The 22668-nt window shown below is 37.9% G+C and overlaps 1 protein-coding gene across 1 annotated transcript in view; it reads left to right on the top strand.

The window, feature by feature from the left end:
- The window catches only part of LOC141508340 (putative mitochondrial transporter UCP3), a 39125-nt gene that overhangs the window by 12876 nt on the left and 3581 nt on the right, over positions 1 to 22668 (top strand). The window contains exons 3-7 of the mRNA XM_074216861.1: positions 7219 to 7425; positions 8265 to 8475; positions 10485 to 10685; positions 13153 to 13254; positions 19423 to 19603. Coding sequence (XP_074072962.1) covers positions 7300 to 7425; positions 8265 to 8475; positions 10485 to 10685; positions 13153 to 13254; positions 19423 to 19603 — 821 coding nt within the window. The 5' untranslated portion in view covers positions 7219 to 7299. The remainder of the gene's footprint in view (positions 1 to 7218; positions 7426 to 8264; positions 8476 to 10484; positions 10686 to 13152; positions 13255 to 19422; positions 19604 to 22668) is intronic.

Genomic DNA, 22668 nt, shown 5'->3' with positions numbered 1-22668 from the left:
TTGCAGATGATTGTGCACTCAATGCAGCCTCTGAAGCTGAGATGCAACAAAGTATAGATTGATTCTTTGCTGCTTGTGCTAATTTTGATCTAACAATTAACACCAAGAAAACCCAGGTGCTCCATCAGCCAGCATCACACACCAACCATGTGGAACCATCAATTACAGCAAATGGAGAAGCTTTGGGTACTGTGACCAAATTCACTTACCTTGGCAATGTTCTTTCCAGCGAGGTACACATTGACAATGAGGTTGACGCATGCATTGCCAGAGTTAGCTCAGTGTTTGGGAGGCTCCAAAAAAAAGTGTAGGAGAGAAGAGATATTAGACTAAGATCCAAATTGAAGGTCTATAGAACCATTGTGTTGACCTCATTGCTGTATGCCTGTGAAACCTGGACACTCTACCAGCACCATATCAGGAAACTGAATCACTTTCATTTAAATAATCTTAGAAAGATTCTGAAGATCACCTGACAGGAGAAGATATCAGACACTGGAGTCCTTTCTTGAGCTAAACTGCCTAGCATTTCAACTAGAGTGCAATTATGATGAACTGAACATGTTGGTAGAATGCCAGAAGTATGCTTGCCAAAAATATTATTAAATGGAGAACTCACAAAGGGGTCAAGAAAAAGTGATACAAGAACACCCTGAAGGTCTCTCTTAAGAATTTAGAACTGATTGAACAGCATGGAAAACACATATACACTGAGTGGCACAAGACCACTCAACATGGTGAGCCCTCATCAGTGTGGGTACTGAGCTCTATGGGGAAGGTAGAATTAAAGAAGCTCAAAGGAAATGTGACATACATAAGCTTAGAGTAAGCACCCCAGGTGTTCACATGGACTATTTGTGCCCAACTTGTGGTAGAGAACTCTGAGTTTATATTGGTCTGATCAGCCCCCACAGTGGAACAATTTGTCTCAAACATAGTGATGTCATTTTGGTCTTCTTCAATAATGGACAAGAACCAACCAATCAACCATGTGGTACCTTCTTTTAAAAAAATGACTAATTAATAGGGCATAAGACTCTTACAATCAAATACAGAAAAGTATAAATATGAAATGTACCCTTTTAATACCACAATGCAATAAAAATTATATTCATAAAATGGCTTTGGAATCATAAATTAAAAATTATTTGGAAACTAAATAATCTCATCCTAAAGAATGAGTGGTTCAAAGAACAAACCATAGAAATAATAATTTCATTTAAGAGAATGACAAAAATGAGACAACCTTCTAAATCTTTTGGGATGCAAGCAAAACAGTACTAAGGGAAAACTTATTTCTCTAAAAGCATGTAGCAGCCAAAGAAAGAGCAGATCCTGAACTGGGTTTACAACTATAGAAACCAGAACAAATTAAAAATCTCCAATTAAACACCAAAGTGGAAATAACCAAAGGAGAGATTAATTAAATTAAATGTAAAAAAAAGAAATAATAAATAAAATTAGGGATTGATTTTATTGGGGGGGGAGAACCATAAACTAAATAAACCATTAGTCAACTTGATTTTTTTTAAAGAAAGAAGAAAACCAAATTACCAGCATTAAAACTGAAAATGAAGACTGCATCACCAACAAAGATGAAATTAAAACAATGATCAGGGGCTATTTTGCCAAATTATATGCCAGTAAAACTAACAATCTAAGTACAATTTTTATTTACAAAAATTTTAATTGCTCAAATTAATAGAAAACCCTATCTTATTTATTTTTAGTTATATAAATATTTTGTTTTCCAATTATATACAGTAGTAGTTTCTACCAATCATTTTTACAAGGGTTTAAATTTTACAATTTTTCCCCTTCCCTCCCTTCTCTTCCCCCTCCCTCCAACCAAAGTCAATCTGATATAGTCTTTACAGTTGTTTCCATGATATGCATAGATCAAAATTGAATGTGCCGAGAGAAAAAAAAAAATCCATAAAGAAAGAAAATTAGAAATAGCAAAATTATGTAATACATAAGACAACTTTTTAAAAATTGAAGATAATAATCTTTGGTCTTTATTTAAACTCCATAGTTCCTTTTCTGGATACAGATGATATTCTCTCTTCTAGGATCCCTGATCATTGCACTTATGGGAGTGAGTATGACCATCAAAATCAATCATCACCCCAAGGAAAATCATTCTTTTATAATTGAAATTATATATAATTTCATTATATATTTATGAAATATATAAAAATATATAAAAGAAAAACAAGGCATAAATGAGCTATCTAAGAACCCCCTCTCCAAAATCCCCAGGACCAAATGGATTTACAAGTGAATTCTACCAAACATTTAAGGAACAGTTATTTCCAATATTGTATAAATTGTTAGGAAAAATAAGTAACAGAGTCCTACCAAATTATTTTTATAACATAAACATAGTTTTGATACCCAAATCCGAAAAGAGCAAAAACAGAATGGAAAAAAAACCGAAGGCCAATTTCCTAAATCAATATTGAATTTAAAATATTAAATAAAAAATTAACAAGGAATTTACAGCAATTTATAACAAAGATCTTACATTATGATCAGGTGAGATTTACAGAAATGTAAAACTAGTCCAATATTAGGAAAACTATCAATATAATTGATATTTCAATTCAGAAAAATAACAAAATCATATAATTATCTCAATAGATACAGAAAAAGGTATTGACAAATATAACAGCCATTCCTTTTAAGAACACTGGTAAAAGCAAAGAAATAATGAACCCTTTTTTTAGTCTTTCTTAAAATTATAAGTAGTATCTACTTAAAACTAAGAGCTAGTATTAACTATAATAAGCAAGAAACCTTTACAATAAGATCAGAGGTAAAGTAAGGATGTCCATTATCACCATTATTCAAAATTGCATTTCAAATGCTAGCTACATGAGAATAGTATATGTGTCATATTTATGGGGAGGGAAAGAATTCATAACCAAACAAAAGACAGAGAGCAAAACAAAATGTAAAATAGATGATTTTGATTATATCAAATTTAAAAGATTTTGAACAAACAAAACAAGTGAAATCAAGATACAAAGGAATAAAGAAAGCTGAAAACAATCTTTATGGCAAATGTCACTGATAAAGGTCTTGTTTGAACTGAGTCAAATTTATAAAAATACAAGCCATTCTTCAATTGCTAAATGGTCCAAGGATATGAACAGGTAGTTTTCAGATAAAGAAAACAAAGCTATCTTTAGGCATATGAAGAAGTGCTCTAAATCACTTCTGATTAGAGAAACATAAATTAAAACAACTCTGGGATACAATTCACACCTATCAGATTGGCAAATATGGGGGAAAAAAGAAATTGATAAATATTGGAGAGAATGTGGGAAAATTGGGACACTAATGCAACTGTCGGTGAAATTGTGAATTGATTAAATTATTGTGGAGAGCAATTTGGAACTCTGTCCAATATGCTATAAAATTGTGCATAGCCTATGATCCCACAGTATCAGTACTAGATCTGTGTCTCAAAGCAATTATAAAAAAGGGAAAAGAACCCTCTTGGGCAAAAATATTCATTGCAGCCCTTTTTATGGTGGTAAAATACTAGAAACAGGGGGAGGAGATATTCATCAAATGGGAAATGACTGAACAAGCTGTGGTATATGAATGTAATGAAATACTATTGTGCAATAAGAAATGATGAACAAGTAGATATCAAAAAAAACTTGGAAAAATTTGTCCAAACTGATGCAAATGTGAAATGAGCAGAACCAGGAAAACAATATGCACAGTATCAGCAACATTGTATAATGATGAGCTATGAATGACTCAGCTCTGCTCAGTAACATAATGATCCAAGGCAAGTACAAAGGACTCATTAAGGAAAATGATATCCATATCCAGATAAAGAACTGATGCACTCTGAATGCAGATCAAAGCATTTTTTTAATTTACTCTATTCTTACTCATGTTTTTTTTTCTTTTGAACTGTTTCTTCCAGAATTCAGACTAATATGGAAATATGTTTTACATGATAGCAAACAAACTATATCAAACTACATATCATTTTCAGAAGAGGGGAAGGGAGGGAGGGAGAAAAAATAAGATTTTGAATCTTATAAATCTTATAAAAGTGAATGCTAATGAATTGAAAAGTAATTAATTGTAGGTGGAACTTAAAATTGTGTACATTGGCTATTTGGGTTTTATTCCCATGTTTTATTTCTTTTTCTAATGGTAAGAATGATAATTTTGAGATTAAAATTGTGTATGTGTGCACATGCATGTATGAAAGAACTACCTGTGAGCAATATTTAAAAATAAATGATTGGCAAGAAAAAAAGAATGCTAAAAATTTTCTTAATACATAATTAGAGAAAAATATTATTAAAGAAGTACTAGCATACAGCAATGAAACAAGAAAAACAAATTGACGGAATAAGATTAGGCAGTGAGGAAACAAAATTATCACTCTTTGCAAATAATATGATGATATACTTAGAAAACCCTAGAGAATCAATTAAAAATTTAGTTGAAACAATAATTTCAGCACAGTTGAAGGATATAAAATAAATCCACATAAATCAGCAGCATTTTTACATATCGTCAACAAAACACAGCAAGAAGAGATAAATAAAATACATTTAAAATATCTGTAGACATAAAATACTTGAGAGTCTACCTGCCAAGACAAACCCAGTGATTTTATACATACAAATATAAAACATTTTTCACAAGAATAAAGACAAATCTAAAGAAATGGATAAATATTCATTACTCATGGGTAGGCTGAGGCAATATAATAAAAATCACAATTCTACTAAATTAATTTATTCAATGCCATTCCAAACAAACCACCAAAATAATAAGAAAATTCATCTGGAAGAACAAAAGGTCAAGAATATCAAGGGGATTAATGAAAAAGAAATGTGAAAGAGGGCAACCTTGCAGCACCATATTTCAAACTTTTTGACAAAAATTACTGGGAAAACTGGAAAACAAAAGGCAGGTATTAGCAAAGACCAAATATCTCACACTGAATATCAAGATAAGGTAAAAATAGTTACACAATTTTAAAATAAAGGATGGGGGCAGCACAGTGGATATAGCTCTGGTTCTGGAGTCAGGAGTACCTGAGTTCAAATCCAGCCTCAGACACTTAATAATTACCTAGCTGTGTGGCCTTGGGCAAGCCACTTAATCCCAGTTGCCTTGCAAAAAACCTAAACATAAATAAATAAATAAAATAAAGGATGATCTCATAAGTAAATAAGGGTAGCATGAACCCTTTAGATCTATGAACAAGGGAAGAATTTATTACCAAACAAGAAATAGAGATCACAGGAAATAAAATTGATCATTTTGACTGCTTGAAATTCAAAAGGGTTTGCACAGCAAAAGCAATTTAGTCAAAATTAGAAGGAAAGCAGGAAACTGGCTGGGTGGAGCAGGCGAGAGGGTGATTATAGCAAGGTTTTCTAAAAAGGCCCCATTTCTCAAATATATAGAGAACTAAGGCAAATTTATAAAATCAAGGATCTTTCCCTAATTAATAAATGATCAAATAATATGAACAGGCAGTTTTCAGAAAAAGAAATCAAAGTTATCAATAGTCACATGAATAAAGGTTCAAAATCACTACTGATTAGAAAAACACAAATTAATACTACTAAGGTACCAATCTAATCTATCAGATCAGCTAATGTGACAGAAAAGAAATAGGACAAATACTGGAGGGGATGTGGAAAAACTGGGACACTAATGAACTGTTTGTTGGTAGAGTTGTGAACTAATCCAATCATTCTGGAGAATAATTTGGAATTATGCCCAAAAGGCTATATAAAACTGGATATATCCTTTGACCTAGCAATACCTCTACTTGTTCTTTATCCCAAAGAGATCAAAGAAAAAGGAAAAGAGCCTTTATTTACAAATACATTTATGGCAACTCCTTTTGTGGTGGCAAAGAATTAGAAATTTAGAGGACACCCATCAATTGGGGAATTCTTGGAAAAATTGTAATATATGAATGTGATGGAATACTATTGAGCTATAAAAAAATGATCAACAGGATGGTTTCATAAAAACCTGGGAAGTCAAAATAAAGTGAGCAGAACCAAAAGATCATAATACAAAAAAAAAATCAATGTTGTAATAATGATCAGCTGTGAAAGACTTAGCTACTCTAATCAGTACAGTGATACAAGACATTCCAAATGACCCATGATGAAGTGTTATCCACCTCCAGAGAGAGTGACAAACTGAGTGCAGACTGAAGCAGTTCACTTTCTTATTTTCTTTTGGTAATATGGCTAATATGGAAATCTGTTTTGCATGATTTTGCATGTATAATTTTTTTGTTGTTTTTGTAAGGCAGTGGGGTTAAGTGGCCTGCCCAAGGTCACACAGCTAGGTAACTATTAAGTGTCTGAGGCCGGATTAGAACTCAGGTCCTCCTGACTAGAGGGCCAGTACTCTATCCACTTTGCCACCTAGCTGCCCCTCACATGTAAAATTGACGTCATATTGCTTGCCTTCTCAATGCATTGGAGAGTAATGGGAGGAAGAAAATTTGGAAATTCAAAAATATTTTTTACATGCTAAAAACTTATTAACATTTTGGTTCCATTGATTTTCAAATAACTTCAGAGTACATTTTTGTTCTGCTCCTCACTGGGTATCCTGTCTCCTACAAGTTCTGTTTCAAAGAGGCATAGTCTATAGGAATGGAAATGAAGGAAATTCCACTCTCCATTCGCCTTGCCACCTTCTGATACAGGTGCACTGGGAAATAGGGATCACAATTGTTCCATGCCTGACTGGCCAGAATTCTCCAACTGTTTTTATAGTTTCCAAGTTTGGTCACTTAAAAGCTTCCAGAATTTGACCATTTTTCAGTCCAGTCAATCTCAGATTGTCCTCTAATCTGTATACTTTGTAAAGGGAGGATCAGGTATTTACACAAGGCAAAGCCACCTGCCTAACTATATTCTTGACTTTTTATACACAGATATAACCAACCAAACTGTAGGAGACTTTAAGTTCACCTTGAGTTCAGGAGGAGAACCAATACTAGAACTGAAGTTCACTTCCAAGCCATTACACTTTCTTGTATACTACTTTTTCCACTTCTCTGGGCCTGAGTATTTCTATCTGTTAAAGAGGGATTTAGACTCAATGGGGACCAATGTCCTTCTCTGCTCTGGGAAGCTAAAATCAAACAATAAAGAAATGGTCATTTACCATCATCTTTCTTTCTGATAACTCTTGTAGCTTCCTTCAGTCACCAAAGGACAAGTCTCCTATGAGCACAAGTTAAACAGATCATAAACTCACTAGGAGTTGTCCAGGACCATGGTTGGACTAAAGACCACAGATACACCTCCCACTACTGTTGTCAAGGTCATGGGGGCTGGCACTGCTGCCTGCTTTGCTGACCTCCTCACCTTCCCATTGGACACAGCCAAAGTTCGTCTTCAGGTATGTGGGCCCATCAGGGAGGGTCATCCCACAATTTGATAGAGTGGAGTTGTAAGCACACTATCCCATCCAGCTCACAGCCCATCTCAAAGACCACTTGGTCCAAACTCCACCTCAATATAGGCTCTTCTCTGAACAGTTTGTTCAGGTGGAGGACATAGGATGGCACAGTTCTGATAGGAAGTTCTCCTTATATCAAACTACAATCTATGTCACTACAACTTCATTCACTAAATTACTCTAGTTCTACCCTCTGGACACAGTAGATAGAACAAGCTCAAATCCTTACCAGGAAAATAAGCTTGGACTAGATGAATGTCAGGGTTTCTTTTCACTTCTAAATTTTGTGATTCTTAGACTAATTTTAGACCTAATGACAGGCCTTCAAAGACTTCAAGGCAGTTATTAGGTCCCCGTTAAGACACCACTAGGCTAAACTTCTCCATTTCCCTCACCTGGGCTTGTCCTCATCCTGGTCACCCTCCTCTGGGCACACAATAGCTTGTCAGGGGGTCCTTCCTAAAATGCAGTTCCCAGAACAGGACACAATTCTTCCATAAAGCCTGATCAGGACAAAATACAGTAGGATTATCCCCATCCTCCTCCTTCCTGAATCTATGCCTCTACCCATGTAGCATTAGATTCCATTACCTTTTTCAGCTGCCATATTCCAACACTGACTCATGCTAAGCTTGTGACCCACCAAGATCCCCTGTATCATATACCCCTTGTGCATAAACTGCTGTCCAGTCATGAACCTCCAATGCAGAACTTGTGCAAAACCTAAGTAGTATCTACAGACTTTCTCTAACTCCTCACCCCTCCCTTCTGTTTTTTAGATCCAAGGAGAATCCCAGACAGAGAAGGTGACTCAGAATGTCAGATACCGGGGTGTGCTGGGAACCATCATGACAATGATGAAGACTGAGGGCCCCTCAAGCCTCTACAATGGCCTGGTGGCTGGGCTGCAGCGCCAGATGAGCTTTGCCTCCATCCGAATTGGCCTCTATGACTCTGTGAAGCAGTTCTACACCCCCAAGGGATCAGAAAGTGAGTCCTGAAGCCAGCAAGAAGAGACTCCTAGCTCCAGGAGACACCACACAGAGAGGGAGGTACACAGGGCATAGTCAGAACTGTCTGGATTTCCATTGCCAGTGAACATAACAAGCATTGTGCATAGAGCACTGTCTAGGGATCCAGGGACAAAATGGAAACTTTCTAAAGCCTCCTTGGGGAGCTTACATTCTGCTGGGGGGATTCAACCACAAACAAATGCTTATATATGAAGGAAAGGAAACTGCAGAATCTACACCTTGGAAGACACTGGTCTCCAAGCCCCAAACCAGGGGGGCTGTGGGATAACATCATTGCAAGATCACTGGCTTCCAGCTCCCTTTCTTGCCATGTGACCTTAATCCAGTTGCTTATATTTTCCAGGCCTTAGTTTCTTTATCCATTACTAAAGTATATTTCAATCCATGATCCTAATCCTATAATCCAAAATTTAAAAAGAGATTGAAAGTAGTTTCAACAAAAACCTAAAAAAAAAAAAAAAGTAGCTTCAAATGCTTTCTCCAATACTTGTTAGCTCTCTGATCCAGAACAAGCTATTCTCCTTGAGTCTCAGGTTACACATCTGTAAAATGGGTATAATAATTCTTGACTGATCTGCCTCATAGAGTTAGCTGTTACAAAGTTATTTAATAGAGAATAAAGCACTACAGAAATAGGATTGATTATACCACATCAGAAGTCATAGTCATAACCTTTTTTTCTAAGAACTATGGATACAGATGGAAAGTCTGGGTTCAGAGTAGGCTAGCAAGAATAATGAGGGTCTGGAGGCTATGCCATATGAGGGGACATTCAGCCTGGAAAAAAAAAGACTAAGTGGGGGGATATGATTGACATCAGAAAGTATATGAAAGGTTATCACAAGGAAGAGGGATTAGTCTTGCTCCACTTGATCCTGAAAGGCAAAAGAATAGAAGTAGTGAGTGAATATCACACTGATTTAGGCTTTATGTAAGGAAAAAAAAATTCTAACAATCAAAGTTGTTTCAAAGTGGAATGGATTACCTGGGGAAATGATTATTACATCATCTCTGGAGGTCTGAATCTGGAGGCTGCATGACCACATCTATCCATTGGTTCATCCATAAAACATGTCTATGTGTGGATAATTGTGGATGAGGGATCCCAGCTCAGGCACAGATAGCTCAGACAAGATGTTCTTGGAGGTTCTTTTCCATCTCTCAGCTTCTGGTCTGCATCTTAGAACATCTCACACTCTGCCTCTAGTGTTCATTCTCTTTTCTTTCAGGCTCTGATAAACTTTCCCATCTCCCAGGTCTTTCCATCACATGTCAAGGTCAATTCTTCCTTGTAGGAGGCCTCCCAGGACTTCAGGTTCTCCTCTTGTTATCCCCCACCCCCAGAGCTTGTATGGATCAAATGTTCTAGAATTGTTTATTGGATGAAGATATATTATCCCCAATCAGATTAATCTTGATTCACATTTCTCTTCAAAGCACATTTAGAATTCAGTAACATCTTTCCTGCTGATTCCCAAATTCTTAATCCTGTGTTCTTTCATTGAATGATAATTCAATAGGTAAAAGAGGGTGAAGGGGGATATTTTAGGATATTTTTATAGATGTATATAGATGTTCATGTATGTACGTGTGTACTCAGCCCCTGTTCCATGTCAGGCACTATACTCAGGTTTACAAATAAATCAATTAATCCTCACAACAACCTAGGAGGTCAGTGCTATTATTATACACATTTTACAGATGAGGAAACTGAGACTCTAATCTAACCCAATGTCCTTATTCGATAAATGAGGCAAATGAGTCTTGGAGACAGAAATGGCTTATCCATAGTTTCAGTGCTTTTAAGCACAGCCTGGACTCAAATCCAGATTTTGCTCCAAACATAAAGCTAACAAAATAGAATTGGATGAGGGGTATCTGAGAAAGCTTCTGTCGGAGCCCTGGCAGGATGCTAACTCACTTCTTCCCCTTTTTCTCTCCTCTTTCCCTTCTGTCCCACAACAGACTCCAGCATCATGATCCGGATCCTGGCAGGATGCACAACGGGGGCCATGGCCGTGAGTTGTGCTCAACCCACAGATGTGGTAAAGGTGCGTTTCCAGGCTAGTGTCCGACTGGGACCAGGAAGCAGCAGAAAATACAGCGGTACAATGGATGCCTACAGGACAATAGCCAGGGAAGAAGGGATCGGGGGCCTGTGGAAAGGTGGGTCTTGATTCTGGAGCTCCTGGGCATTGTGCAGAGAAAGGGCAATGCTTGCCAGAGAGAGAATCAGGAGCTCTGAAATGGATTAGAGAAGGTGGTGGATTTGAAGGGTCCCGAAAGGAACATCTCTTACCAAAGCAACTATCCCCCATCATCCAATCCCTGGGATCATAGTCCCTCTAATGATAAGAATTCCAATGTCTATAGTGCTTTAAGATTTACAAAGTACTTTCCTCACCACATCCCAAGGCAGATCATACAAGTATTCCTAGGTTACAAATGAAGACACAGGCTCAGAGAGGTGAATCACTTGCCTACATTCACAAGGCTAAGTGTCATAGCAGATTCAAATCCACAACTTCTGATTCTGACTTCAGTGCTCTTTCCTGGGAATCAAGTAACAAGCACCAGCTAAGCCATTATCCCCTGCAGTTACCCTAATTGTTATTTAGTAAGGAGATCTCCAACTCAAGTCATTCTGCGATTAATGAATGAGATTCAGCTGAAGGCCTCCTTACTAAGTAATAAATTAGGATGACTGCAGGGGATAATGGCTTAGTGTTTATTGATTGATTCCTTTTCTCAGATAATATAATCAGAATAACTTCTATACTTATATATAAATATATAATATATAATAACAATATAATCTATAATCCTTGTATTTGTAACACATAACATAGTTATCTGGGTTTATATATTATCTTTCCATGAGGGAGTGAATTTTATCCAAACTTTCCATCTCTTTTGGCTCTGCTCACAACAGACATAATAGTAATTGAACTATAGATAAGCAAGTACAAAAGAAAACACTCTTTGAACAATGACTTAAAGCCTTTTGGGGTTCTGGATTTCTTGGGCAGGTTCAGTGAAACCTATAGACCCTCCCTTTCTCAGAATAATGTTTTTACATAAAAACCATAGGATTACAAAGAAAATCAGTTATGGTGAAATAACAAAAAGTAATCTTAAAGATTACTTAATTTGGGGCAGCTAGGTGGCACAGTGGATAAAGCACCGCCCTGGAGTCAGGAGTACCTGGGTTCAAATCCAGTCTCAGACACTTAATAATTACCTAGCTGTGTGGCCTTGGACAAGCCACTTAACCCCATCTGCCTTGCAAAAACTAAAAAAAAAAAGATTACTTAATTTAATTTAATTTCACAGAGTCCCTGAAAATGATCTACAAAAAAATGGGCAATCTGTGCATGTCACATGTAGAAGCCATATCCTAAAAGCACAGTCTTAAACAATGGGATTTCTCAGTGGCTATTCTTCAAAGGGCCCTGTTAGGCATGGGACTGGCAATCTAAAGCTGTGGGAACCAAGGCTTCAGGGGCAGGTTTTAGCCACTAAAGAAAAGCTGCAGCTCCAAGACCAGGAGTAATTTTCCTGTGCTTGTATTTGGAAGAAAGGATAAACCCAGGCACATCATAAGATACAGATCCCCTAATTTTTTTTTCAGTATCTTAGGGGAAGAGGCAGGACCAGCAGTCAGGGCTTCTTCAGATTCCCAAACCCCAATCAGGCCTCATCATCATCATGTTCAAGTATAGAGTTTTGGAATCTGTCCAGAGGAAGGACCCAGGCAGAAGGCTTTACCATTTTTATTCCAGTTCTACCACTATCTCATGACTTTAAGCAGGTCTCTCAGTTTCTTCATCTAAAAAATGAGAGAATTAAACCAGTTGGTTACTAACCTTTTGTATACTATGGATATCTTCAGCAGTCTAGACATCTTCCCCAAACAATATATTTTAAAATTCACAGTTGCAGGAAATGCTAAATTTCAGTTAGAAATGAGTGAAAATGGGGTGGCTATAGGGCAGCTAGATGGCACAATGGATCGAGCACTGGCCCTGGAGTCAGGAGTATCTGAGTTCAAATCCGACCTCAGACATTTAATAATTACCTAGCTGTGTGGCCTTGGGCAAGTCACTTAACCCCTAAAAAAAATGAGTGAAAATAAAGTTGTAATTTTTCCCCCTTATCAATTTTCCCTAAAATTTTTCTCAGATCCATTCATCAGGTTGTTTTAATGTTCCCCAGGTTAAGAACTCCTCCCTGTCCTAGGAGCTCTGAGGATTTGGTTTAGATATGAGGAAAGACTTTCCAGTATCATTAACCATCTTGTTGCAGGGAGCAAATTGGGCATGGACTTTAAACCTAGAGCAGAACCTATTGACTATAATATTTGAGGTCCTAATCAAAACACAGATTGGATAATACTCCTTCCCCTTCCCCCATCTAGAGGATCTTATCATTATATATTTATAGCTTAGTATTTTTATCCCCATGGGTTCTGTGAAGCTAGAGACCAAGGCTCATCTAAGCTTGCCATTTCTCCCAGAGCCTAGCATCATGCTCTTCATCTAGTAGGCAATTAATATTTTTAGTTGAATTTAACTGGATTGAATTGAATTGATTTATTTCCTTGCTGATCCATTCCTCTCCCTCTCTCTAACAGGAACTTTGCCCAACATCACCAGAAATGCCATTGTTAACTGTGCTGAGATGGTAACTTATGACATGATAAAGGAGGCACTGATAGACCACAACCTGATGACTGGTAAGGCTTTGGTCTTTTCTACAGCCAATATAACTTTCATCTCCCTCACAGACTCATCTCAGAGTCCTTTATCGAATGGTGAATGGGGAAACAAACAGGCACTGCTGACAGGATGAGGATCAATTTCCAAACCCTGCTTCAACTTTTAGAAAGAGTAGATGGAAAAATGGTGTCCACCAGTATGTCAAACAATTGCAGCACACTGAAACAAAAATTCTGTTCTGGAACTCATGAATCCTGCATTTATAGTCCTAGTTTTGCACTAACTTGCTCTGTTACTCTGGACAAGTCATTTTACCTCTTGGCCTCAGTTTCCTCTTCTACAAAATAAGAGAGTTGGACTGGTATCAGAGTTTCTTAAATTGGGGAAGCTGTGAACTTTTTCTTTTTAGTTTTTGCAAGGCAATGGGGTTAAGTGTCTTGCCCAAGGCCACACAGTGTCAGGCCAAATTTGAACTCAGGTCCTCCTGACTCCAGGGTTAATGCTCTATCCACTGCGCCACTTAGCTGCCCCGGCTGTGTACTTTTAAAAAATATTTTGATAACTATTGTTTCAACATGATCCATTTCTTTTGCAATCTTATGTGTTTATTTTATGCTTCTTAATTTTAATGAATTTATTACTTTATGAGGGTTCTATGATCTTTACCAGACTGCCAAAGGGACCCATGACACAAAAATGGTTAAAAAACACTGGATTCTGCAATTCCTTGCAGCTCCAAAAATGGGTATTTCTGTGACTGTCAATATTTGCTGAGTACCTATCTGCCACCTAGATGCTCAGCACATCAAAGTGAGAGTGAAGCACAAGCCATTGTTCCTGCCCTCATTGGATCACAGAGTTGGAAGAAACTTTAAAGGTGATCTAGTCCAAACCTCTCATTTCACAGATTAAAAAAAAAACAAGGTCCAAAGATTTGAATGATTTTCCTAAGATCACAGAGGTAGCAGAATCAGGTCCTCTGGCTTAAAATAGCGTTTTTTCACTGTTAACTTACAGCTTTCCAAAAAATATTATAGTCTATCTATAAAACAGAAAATTCAAGTTACTTAGGAGGCACACAGTCCAAGTAATTGGGAAAAAAAAGAGAGAAGAGAAGGCTAAATGTCAAATTATCTTTAATAATAGCTATCATATTTTAGATATTTCAAAGTTTACCCACTTTATGTACATCACCTCAGTTGATTTTCAAAATGGCCCTGTGAGGTACATGGTATTATTATGCCCTTTTTCAGTTGAGGAAGTCAAGGTTTACATGGGCTCAACAACTTTGCCCATAGTCATTTACTTAGTAAATTTAGAAGGAAAGGCTTCCCCTGACTCCAAGTCCAGAACTCTTTCTATGCACAAAAAAAATACTGTTTTTTAACAGTGACCATATGGATAAGGTTTTATGATTTGCAAAGAATTTTATAATCCATTTACTCATTTGATCTATTACCATTTAGAGGAAAAAATCATTTCAAATCTTATATGTATTTGAAGCACAAATCCTCTCATAATCTAAGATGATCATGGATGAAGAGGCAAATATAAAGGACACAGATATTAAATCAGCATTCAATGGCACAGCAAAGCATTGCATTTATGGCATGAGTTAAATCATGGAAAATTAACTAAATGAAAGGATAAAAATGTGGAGACTAGCATGATACTTGTGCGCTTCAATTGAAATATCTCAAAGACTCATGAGTAACTCCCCTTCTATTGATACAGACTCTAAACCTTCTATGCTTTAGTAGATTAGCTTCTTAAGTTGCTGTGAATTAAAAAAATTCTTCCTCAATGGAATGAACCCTTCACTGTCCTCTTCTCTTGAATCTCTGGTCTTCTTATCATACTGCTAATTAGGACCTGTTAGTCCTCAGCCTTGGATCAATCCCACTATAACTACCATGCTGCTGATAATAGGAAGGAAAAAAAAAATCATACAACCATACAAATTTATGTCATCCAAACTTTTGGACCCTTACACTTTGGGCCCATGAGTAAAATACTTCCACATTTCCCTTAACAACTCACTACTCCTTATTAACTCCTTTATTTTATTTTTTAATTGCTATTTTATTTTTCCAATTGCATGTTGACAATTTTTAAACATTCATCCACATGCATATGCATGTTTTTAAGTTACATAATTTCCTTCCACCTTCCCTTCCACACCCTTCCTTCAGTGGCCAATAGTCAGGTGATTATTGTACATACATATTTGTGTTTAACATGTTTACAGATTAGTCATTTTTGGTATGAGCAATTAGGATTAAGGGAAAAGAAAGAAAACCATGAAATAGGAAAGAAATACATAAGAGAAATTTTTAAAAAGTGAACATAGTGTTCATTTAGATTCAGTAGGATTTGGTTTCATTTTGTTTTGTTTTTCTTCCTCTGGATGGGGATAGCATTATCTATAGCTGTTCTCCTACGGTTGTCCTAGCTTTCTGAACTGCTGAGAGGAGCAGCATCCATCAAGTCAACCCCTTTAACCCCACTCTCCACAGCAGCTCTTCCACACCTTTTCATCCCTTCTCAAACTTATCTTGGCTTTCCCTCTCATCACTCTCTCAGCTGAGAACTTTGCCTCTTAAGAAAATTGAGCCCATTCCCCAAGATCTCTCTCTCTTCTCTCTTCTTCCTTATCTCATATGTCATCTGCCACTAGCTGCTTCTTCACCCCTATCTCACCAAAACTGGTGGCTTTACTTCTTACCAAGTGCCCCAGACCTTCACCTACAAAATAGATACCTTTCATCTTGTCTCCTTTTTTTTTTTTAAGTATTTTTTGGTAAGGCAAATGGGGTTAAGTGGCTTGCCCAAGGCCACACAGCTAGGTAATTATTAAGTGTCTGAGGTTGGATTTGAACTCAGGTACTCCTGAGACCAGAGCTGGTGCTCTATCCACTGCCACCACCTAGCCGCCCCTCCATCTTGTCTCCTTCAATAGATTCCTTCCCCTGTCATCCTCATGTTACCTATTTCCAATTTTTCCCTGTCTACTGGATCTTTCTCTACTACCTACAAGCATACCCATGTCTCCCCAGCCTCAAAAAATCCTCACCTGATCCTTCCATCCCACCTATTTTTCTAAATCACTTCTACCCTTGAACTAAATGCCTTGAAAATATTACCTACAAGAGGTACCTCACTTTCGTTCCTCTCCCCTACTTCTTAACTCCTTATGAACTGACTTCTGACCCTATCTTTTCACCAAAACTGTTCTCTCCAAAGTTATCAAAAATCTGACACTCTCTTCTTTCAAAGTTTGAGATATCACTTTCCTGGTTCTCCTATCTCTCAGACCACTCTTCCAGATCACACCCTCTAACTGTGCATATCCCACAGGGCTCTGCCCTTTTCTTTTCTCCCTCATTTGGTCATCTCATTAGCTCCCATGGATTTAATTATCATCTATATGCTAATGATGCTCAGAACCACCTAACTTGCCCTAATCTTTCTGTTGCCCTCTAGTCTCCCATCTCCAGTTGCTTTTTCAGAAGACTGAATGTACATATACAGAATTAAATTCATTATCTTTCCTCCTAAATATTCCCTTACTCCCATCTTTCCTATTATTGTTAAGGCAATCCCATCCTCTGAGTCCCTCAACCTTGCCACCTAGGAATCACCTTAGATTCCTATCTCTCACCCTTCCATATCAATCTATTGGCCCCTTCTCTCCTCTGACATTGCCAGCACCCTGCTACAGGTCCTCATTACCTCATCCTTGTTGCACTAGTCTGTTGATGAGTCTGATTCCCTCAAACCTCTTCCCACTCTTCAAGTGGCTCCCTATGACCTCTAGGATCAACTATAAAATCTTCTGTTTGGTAATCAAAGCCCTTTATAAACTAACCCCCCCCCCCATACCTTCCCAGACACCTCACATTTTCCTCTCCACCACAAACTCTTAAATCCAGGGATCCTGGCTTCCTTGCTGTTGCACAAAGAGACCGTCCATCTCTCAGCTCTGTTATTTTCTCTGACTTGTCCCCATAGCTGTAAAACCTGCAACCCCCCCCCCATCTCTGCCCACTGACTTCCCTGAAGATTCAACTACAATCTCATCTTCTATAGGAAAACTTTCCCAGCCCCTCTCAGTTCTGGTACCTTCCTTCTTTCAATTATTCTGCATTTTTCTTGATATTGTTTGATGGTACATATTTGTTTGCTTGCTATTTTCCCCATTCAACTGTGTGCCTCTTGAGGGCAGGGGCTGTCTTTTGCCTCTTTCTACCCCTATTGCTTGGCACAGTCCTGACCCATAATAGGTACTTTGAAGGTTTATTTACTGATGACTGGCCTTCAAGAAGTCAACCTCTCCTAACAGATGTGGGTCTTGAGAACTTTGCTATTAACACTTTTATTAAAGAAGAACTAAAAAAGGGTTTGAGAGGAGGATGAAGCAAGGATGAAAGGAGAAAGACTAAGCATTTATATGCTACTGGTACTGGATACTAATTGCTTTTACAAATATTTTGACAATCCTAAGAGACAGGTGCTAGCTATTATCCTCATTTTAAGCCAAGGCAAATAAAGATAAAATGACTTGCCCAGGATCACACAGCTAACGTCTGAAGCTAAATCTGAACTCAATTTTCCTGACTCCAAGACCAATTCTGCCTCAGATGGAACTTTCAAGTCCATATTAGAGAGAGGCAGAGACAGAAAAAGAGAGGTAGAGAGAGACAAAGATATAGAGAAAGGCTGCACACTTTTAGAGTACAGGGTACTATTCCCAAATTGACAAATGATCAAAGGACATGCAAAAGCAATTTACAGATGAGGAAATCAAAGCTATCCATATCATATGGAAAACTGTTTTAAATCATTACTGGTTAGAGAAATGCAAATTAAAGCATCTCTGAGATACCACCTCACACCCCTCAGATTGGCCAATATGACCAGAAAGGACAGAGAGCAATGTTGGAAGGGATGTGGGAAATCTGGAACACTATACCCTGAAGAGATCATGAAAAAGGGTAAAAAACATCACTTGTACAAAAATATTCATAGTAGCTCTGTTTGTGGTAGCAAAGAATTGTAAATTGAGTAAATGTTCATCAATTGGGGAATGGCTGAACAAATTGTGGTATATGTATGTTATGGAACAGTATTGTTTTATGAGAAACCTGGAGGGATAGGAATTCAGAAAAGCCTGGAAAGACTTGCATGACCTGATGCTGAGCAAGATGAACAGAACCAGAAGAACATTGTACACCCTAACAGCAACATGGGGGTGATGATCAACCTTAATGGACTTGCTCATTCCATCAGTGCAACCATCAGGCACAATTTTGGGGTATCTGTGATGGAGAATACCATCTGTATCCAGAGAAAGAACTATGGAATTTGAAAAGACCAAAGACTATTGCCTTCAATTTAAAAAAAAAGTTATCTTGCAATGTAACTTTGCTTTCTCTTGTACTTTATTTTTTTTCCTTAAGGATATGATTTCTCTCTCATCACATTCAACTTAGATCAATGTATACCATGGAAACAATGTAAAGATTATCAGATTGTCTTTTGTGGAGGGGAGGGGAGAGGGAAAATATAAAATTCAAAACAATACAAAAAAATGATAGGTAGAAACTACTATTGTATATAACTGGAAAATAAATAAAATATGTATTTTTTGAAAAAGGAAAAAGTACAGGCTACAAGAAGTTATATTTAGATGTCACAGAAAATTTGCCTCCTCCCCTTCTTCACAGAGGTGGACCACCATAAAAGTGAGGCATGTCACATATACTGTCATTCTTAACTGATGTGTTGATTAATTTAGATAAGCTGCTTTCCACCACCACTACCCCTCTTTTTTCATTCTTTCACACAAGGGATGGCTCTCTAGACAGAGGAGGAAATGAAAGCAATATAAAAATAAAAGCTATCAATAATCTGTTTAAAGGTGGCTATCATAGTAAAAGCTGGTAGAACTAAGAAGGTAGTGAAATAAAAAATGTTAGAGAGGTAGAATCAACTGGTTTGGGTAGCTGATTAAGTATGAGAGAGGAAAGGAAGGGAAGAGCCAAAGATTTTCCTTCTAGACAAGGGGGAGACAACACCTGATCTTAGAAAGCCCCCTTCTTTCTGCCCAGCTCACAGAGCCTGGGAGTCTTCAAGAGAGATGAATCATTCTTTCCACAATAAGACCTTTCCCCTTTCCTTTGCAGATAATTTCCCCTGTCACTTTGTATCAGCCTTTGTCGCGGGTTTCTGCGCCACAGTTGTGGCTTCCCCTGTGGATGTGGTGAAGACCCGATATATTAATGCCCCTCCTGGCCGCTACAGCAGCACCATGAACTGTATGTTGAAGACCCTGACGCAGGAAGGTCCTACAGCCTTCTACAAGGGGTGAGCTCCCCTTACTCGTTGCCTTCCATACCCTGGGGATCCTGACTGTGCCTTCACATTTGGGTAGACAGGGCATTTCAGGAAGGAGAAAGTAATGAGAGAACACTGGGCTTGAAATCAGAAACTTGAGCTTCACTTCTTACTTGAACCCTGACTAGTTCTGTCATCTTGAACAAGCCCCTTCCTCTTTCTGGGTGCCAGTTTCTTTCTCTGTAAATTGATGGAATTGGTCTTAATAATCACTAAGGAGAGACTCCACTATGGCTACAAGTGGAGTCTGTCTTGCCCTTGACCTCTCACTATGAATTGACAATACCCTGTGATATTGGGTAGAGCTTAGCCATAAGGAGGTCACAGATTTTATCTTTCTACAGAGTAGTTGACTTTGTCCAGTTTCATAGTCACAGACTGCATCCCCAACCACAGCATTCATCCAACACTTTAGATATTATTGGATAGGAGGAACACCAGTCAATAGAGAGTAGAAGGGTCTTGATGAAGTAATGCACCCCCATTACAAGTCTGCATTGAGCAAGAGTCAGCCCCATTTTAATCACTGATTCACTGGGAGAAGTTGGCTATGTCCATATCTCTGGACTCAGTAAAGCCCCAAAAGAGCAACAACTAATGTCAATTTGTAAGGAGCTTTCTAGTGTCAGTCAGTCAATAGGCTGACTATATAAAGGACATTTTCAGAAAGACCCAAAACAATCCCAACTCTCAAGAAGCTCACATTCTGAACAGGAGAGACAACAGGAAACCACTGAAGTCCATAGAAAATATCTACAGAGGAGACGAAAGTCATTTGAAAGGGAAAAATCTTAGCACCTGGGGATGATGGGAAAGGCCTCTCATGCAGAAGGCCAAATATGAGCTGAGCCTTGTAGAAAACCAAGGGAACTAAGGAGTAATGCATTCTAAACCTGGGTCACATCCATGGCAAAGGTACAGAGTCTGGAGATGGAGTTTTACCATGGAGTCAGGAGGACCTGAGTTCAAATTTGACATCAGACACTTAGAACATTATTGGCGCAGTTCAAGTTCCTAAACTAGAATTGAGGCTTGTATGAAAAAAAAGCACTTATGGTTGAGATGTTGTAAAGGTAGAAATAAATGGTCAAGCTTTGACAGCTTGATAAAGTAGAGTAAGTGCAGATAAACAGAGTAAGTGAATCTAAAGAAAGGATGACACCAAAGTTAAAATGGCCCTTCATAACCTGTTCTCACACACCTTTCCAGTTTTATTTCTGCATTACTCCCCTTCCTTCACTCTAAGGTTCAATCATACTTGGAGACTGGGAGACTGGTAGTGCCCTAATAGGGGAATTTAGAAGAGGGGAGGTTTTTGAGGGAAAGATCCCTGAATTCTATTTTAGACATGATAAGTTGGAGATGCTTCTAAGGACATATAGTTTGAGATGTCTAAGAAGTAGTTAGAGATACTTGAGTGTAACTCACTAGAGACTAGGTTTACCTATCTGGGAATCATCTGCATAGAGATAATAACTGAATCTACAAGAACTAATGAGATAATGAAGTGAGATAGAGAGAAAGAGAAGGGGACCCATTACTGAGCCTGTGCTTGGTGGGCATAATATGGACAAAGATACAACAAAGGAGAAAGAGAAGAAAGGTTATAAAGTAGGGAGAACCAAGAAAGAACAACAGAGAGAATAACCAGAAAAAGGTAACTGACAGTATCAAATACTGCAGAGTAAGGATAAGTCATTAGATTTGGCAATGAAAAGATCACTGGTAACTTGATTTTGTGGAGAAAAATAGTTTTATCTGGACAAGGTTGGAAGTTAGAGTGCAAATAGGAGATGAAGTAGAAGCTCCTAGTATAGATAACTTTATCAACTTGGTTAGCTGAGGAAAGAGAAGATATGGGACAATAACTAGCAGCTCAAACAAGAATTTTTTTAAGAGTGGAGAGAAATGGAGATTTGTGCTGCTTTTCTTTTTTTAGCAATAATTTGGATAAATAGATGGAATGCTTATCAAATTGATAGGTGACACAACACTATGAGGGATGGCTAATATAATGAATTAAAGAATGAAGATACAAATATATCTCAGCAATCTAGAATACTGGACTGAATATAAAAAATTGAAATATAGTCAGAAGAGATATTATGTCTTATCTTTGGGATCACCTGTCCATTCAGTTGCTGAATATTTTCATTTCTACATCCCCACCATTCCTCCTAGCTTCTCTCTACTTTGACAAGCATCACTTCAAGCCATCATTTCTTCCCTAAACTACTGTGACAGCCTCCTAATTCCCTGCCGCAAGTCTCAAGTCTCTCCTCTCTCCAGTTCAATACAGATGTTGAAATGATTTTCCTAAAGTGCTAGTTGAACCATGATACTCCCCTATTCAAAGGGCTCTAGTGCCTCCCTATTGCCTATAGGATAAAATGGCCCTTCATAACCTGGTCTCAACATGCCTTCCCAGTTTTATTTCTACATTACTCCCCTTCCTTCACTCTAAGGTCCAATCATACTAGCCTTCTTGTTTTTCACAACCCTCCATCTCTCTTATTTCTGTCCCTTTATACTGACTACCCACATATACCTGGAATTCACTCCCTTCTCACCTCCATCCCTTAAAATTCCTATTTTCAGGGCAGCTAGGTGGCACAGTGGATAGAGCACTGGCCTTGGAGTAAGGAGAACCTGAGTTCAAATGTGACCTCAGACACTTAATTGACTAGCTGTGTGACCCTTGGGCAGGTCACTTAACCCCATTGCCTTAAATAATTTTTTTTTAATTCCTATTTTCCTCTAAGGTTCATTCAGCTCAAGGCCTCTCCTGATCTTCCAGTATTGATAGTGTCTTCCCCATCATTTTCTATCTTTGATCTATCTGATATTTACCTATCTATATATCTATATTTCATCTCCCTTGTCTACATTGAGTTCTTTGAGGGCAGCTCCTAATATGGTCCCTAAACCTGAGCAAATGTTCAATAAAATATTAGTGGTTGGTTGATATAGAAAAGTGATTAAACCTTAGTACAAGGTGAAGTACAGATCCCCGAGCCATTCCAGTAACTTTCAGT

This window comes from Macrotis lagotis, chromosome 1, assembly GCF_037893015.1.
Source record: "Macrotis lagotis isolate mMagLag1 chromosome 1, bilby.v1.9.chrom.fasta, whole genome shotgun sequence".
In the NCBI taxonomy this organism is placed as follows: domain Eukaryota; kingdom Metazoa; phylum Chordata; class Mammalia; order Peramelemorphia; family Peramelidae; genus Macrotis; species Macrotis lagotis.
The sequence above is the reverse complement of the archived record's forward strand: the minus strand, read 5'-3'. Positions and strand labels throughout refer to the sequence as shown.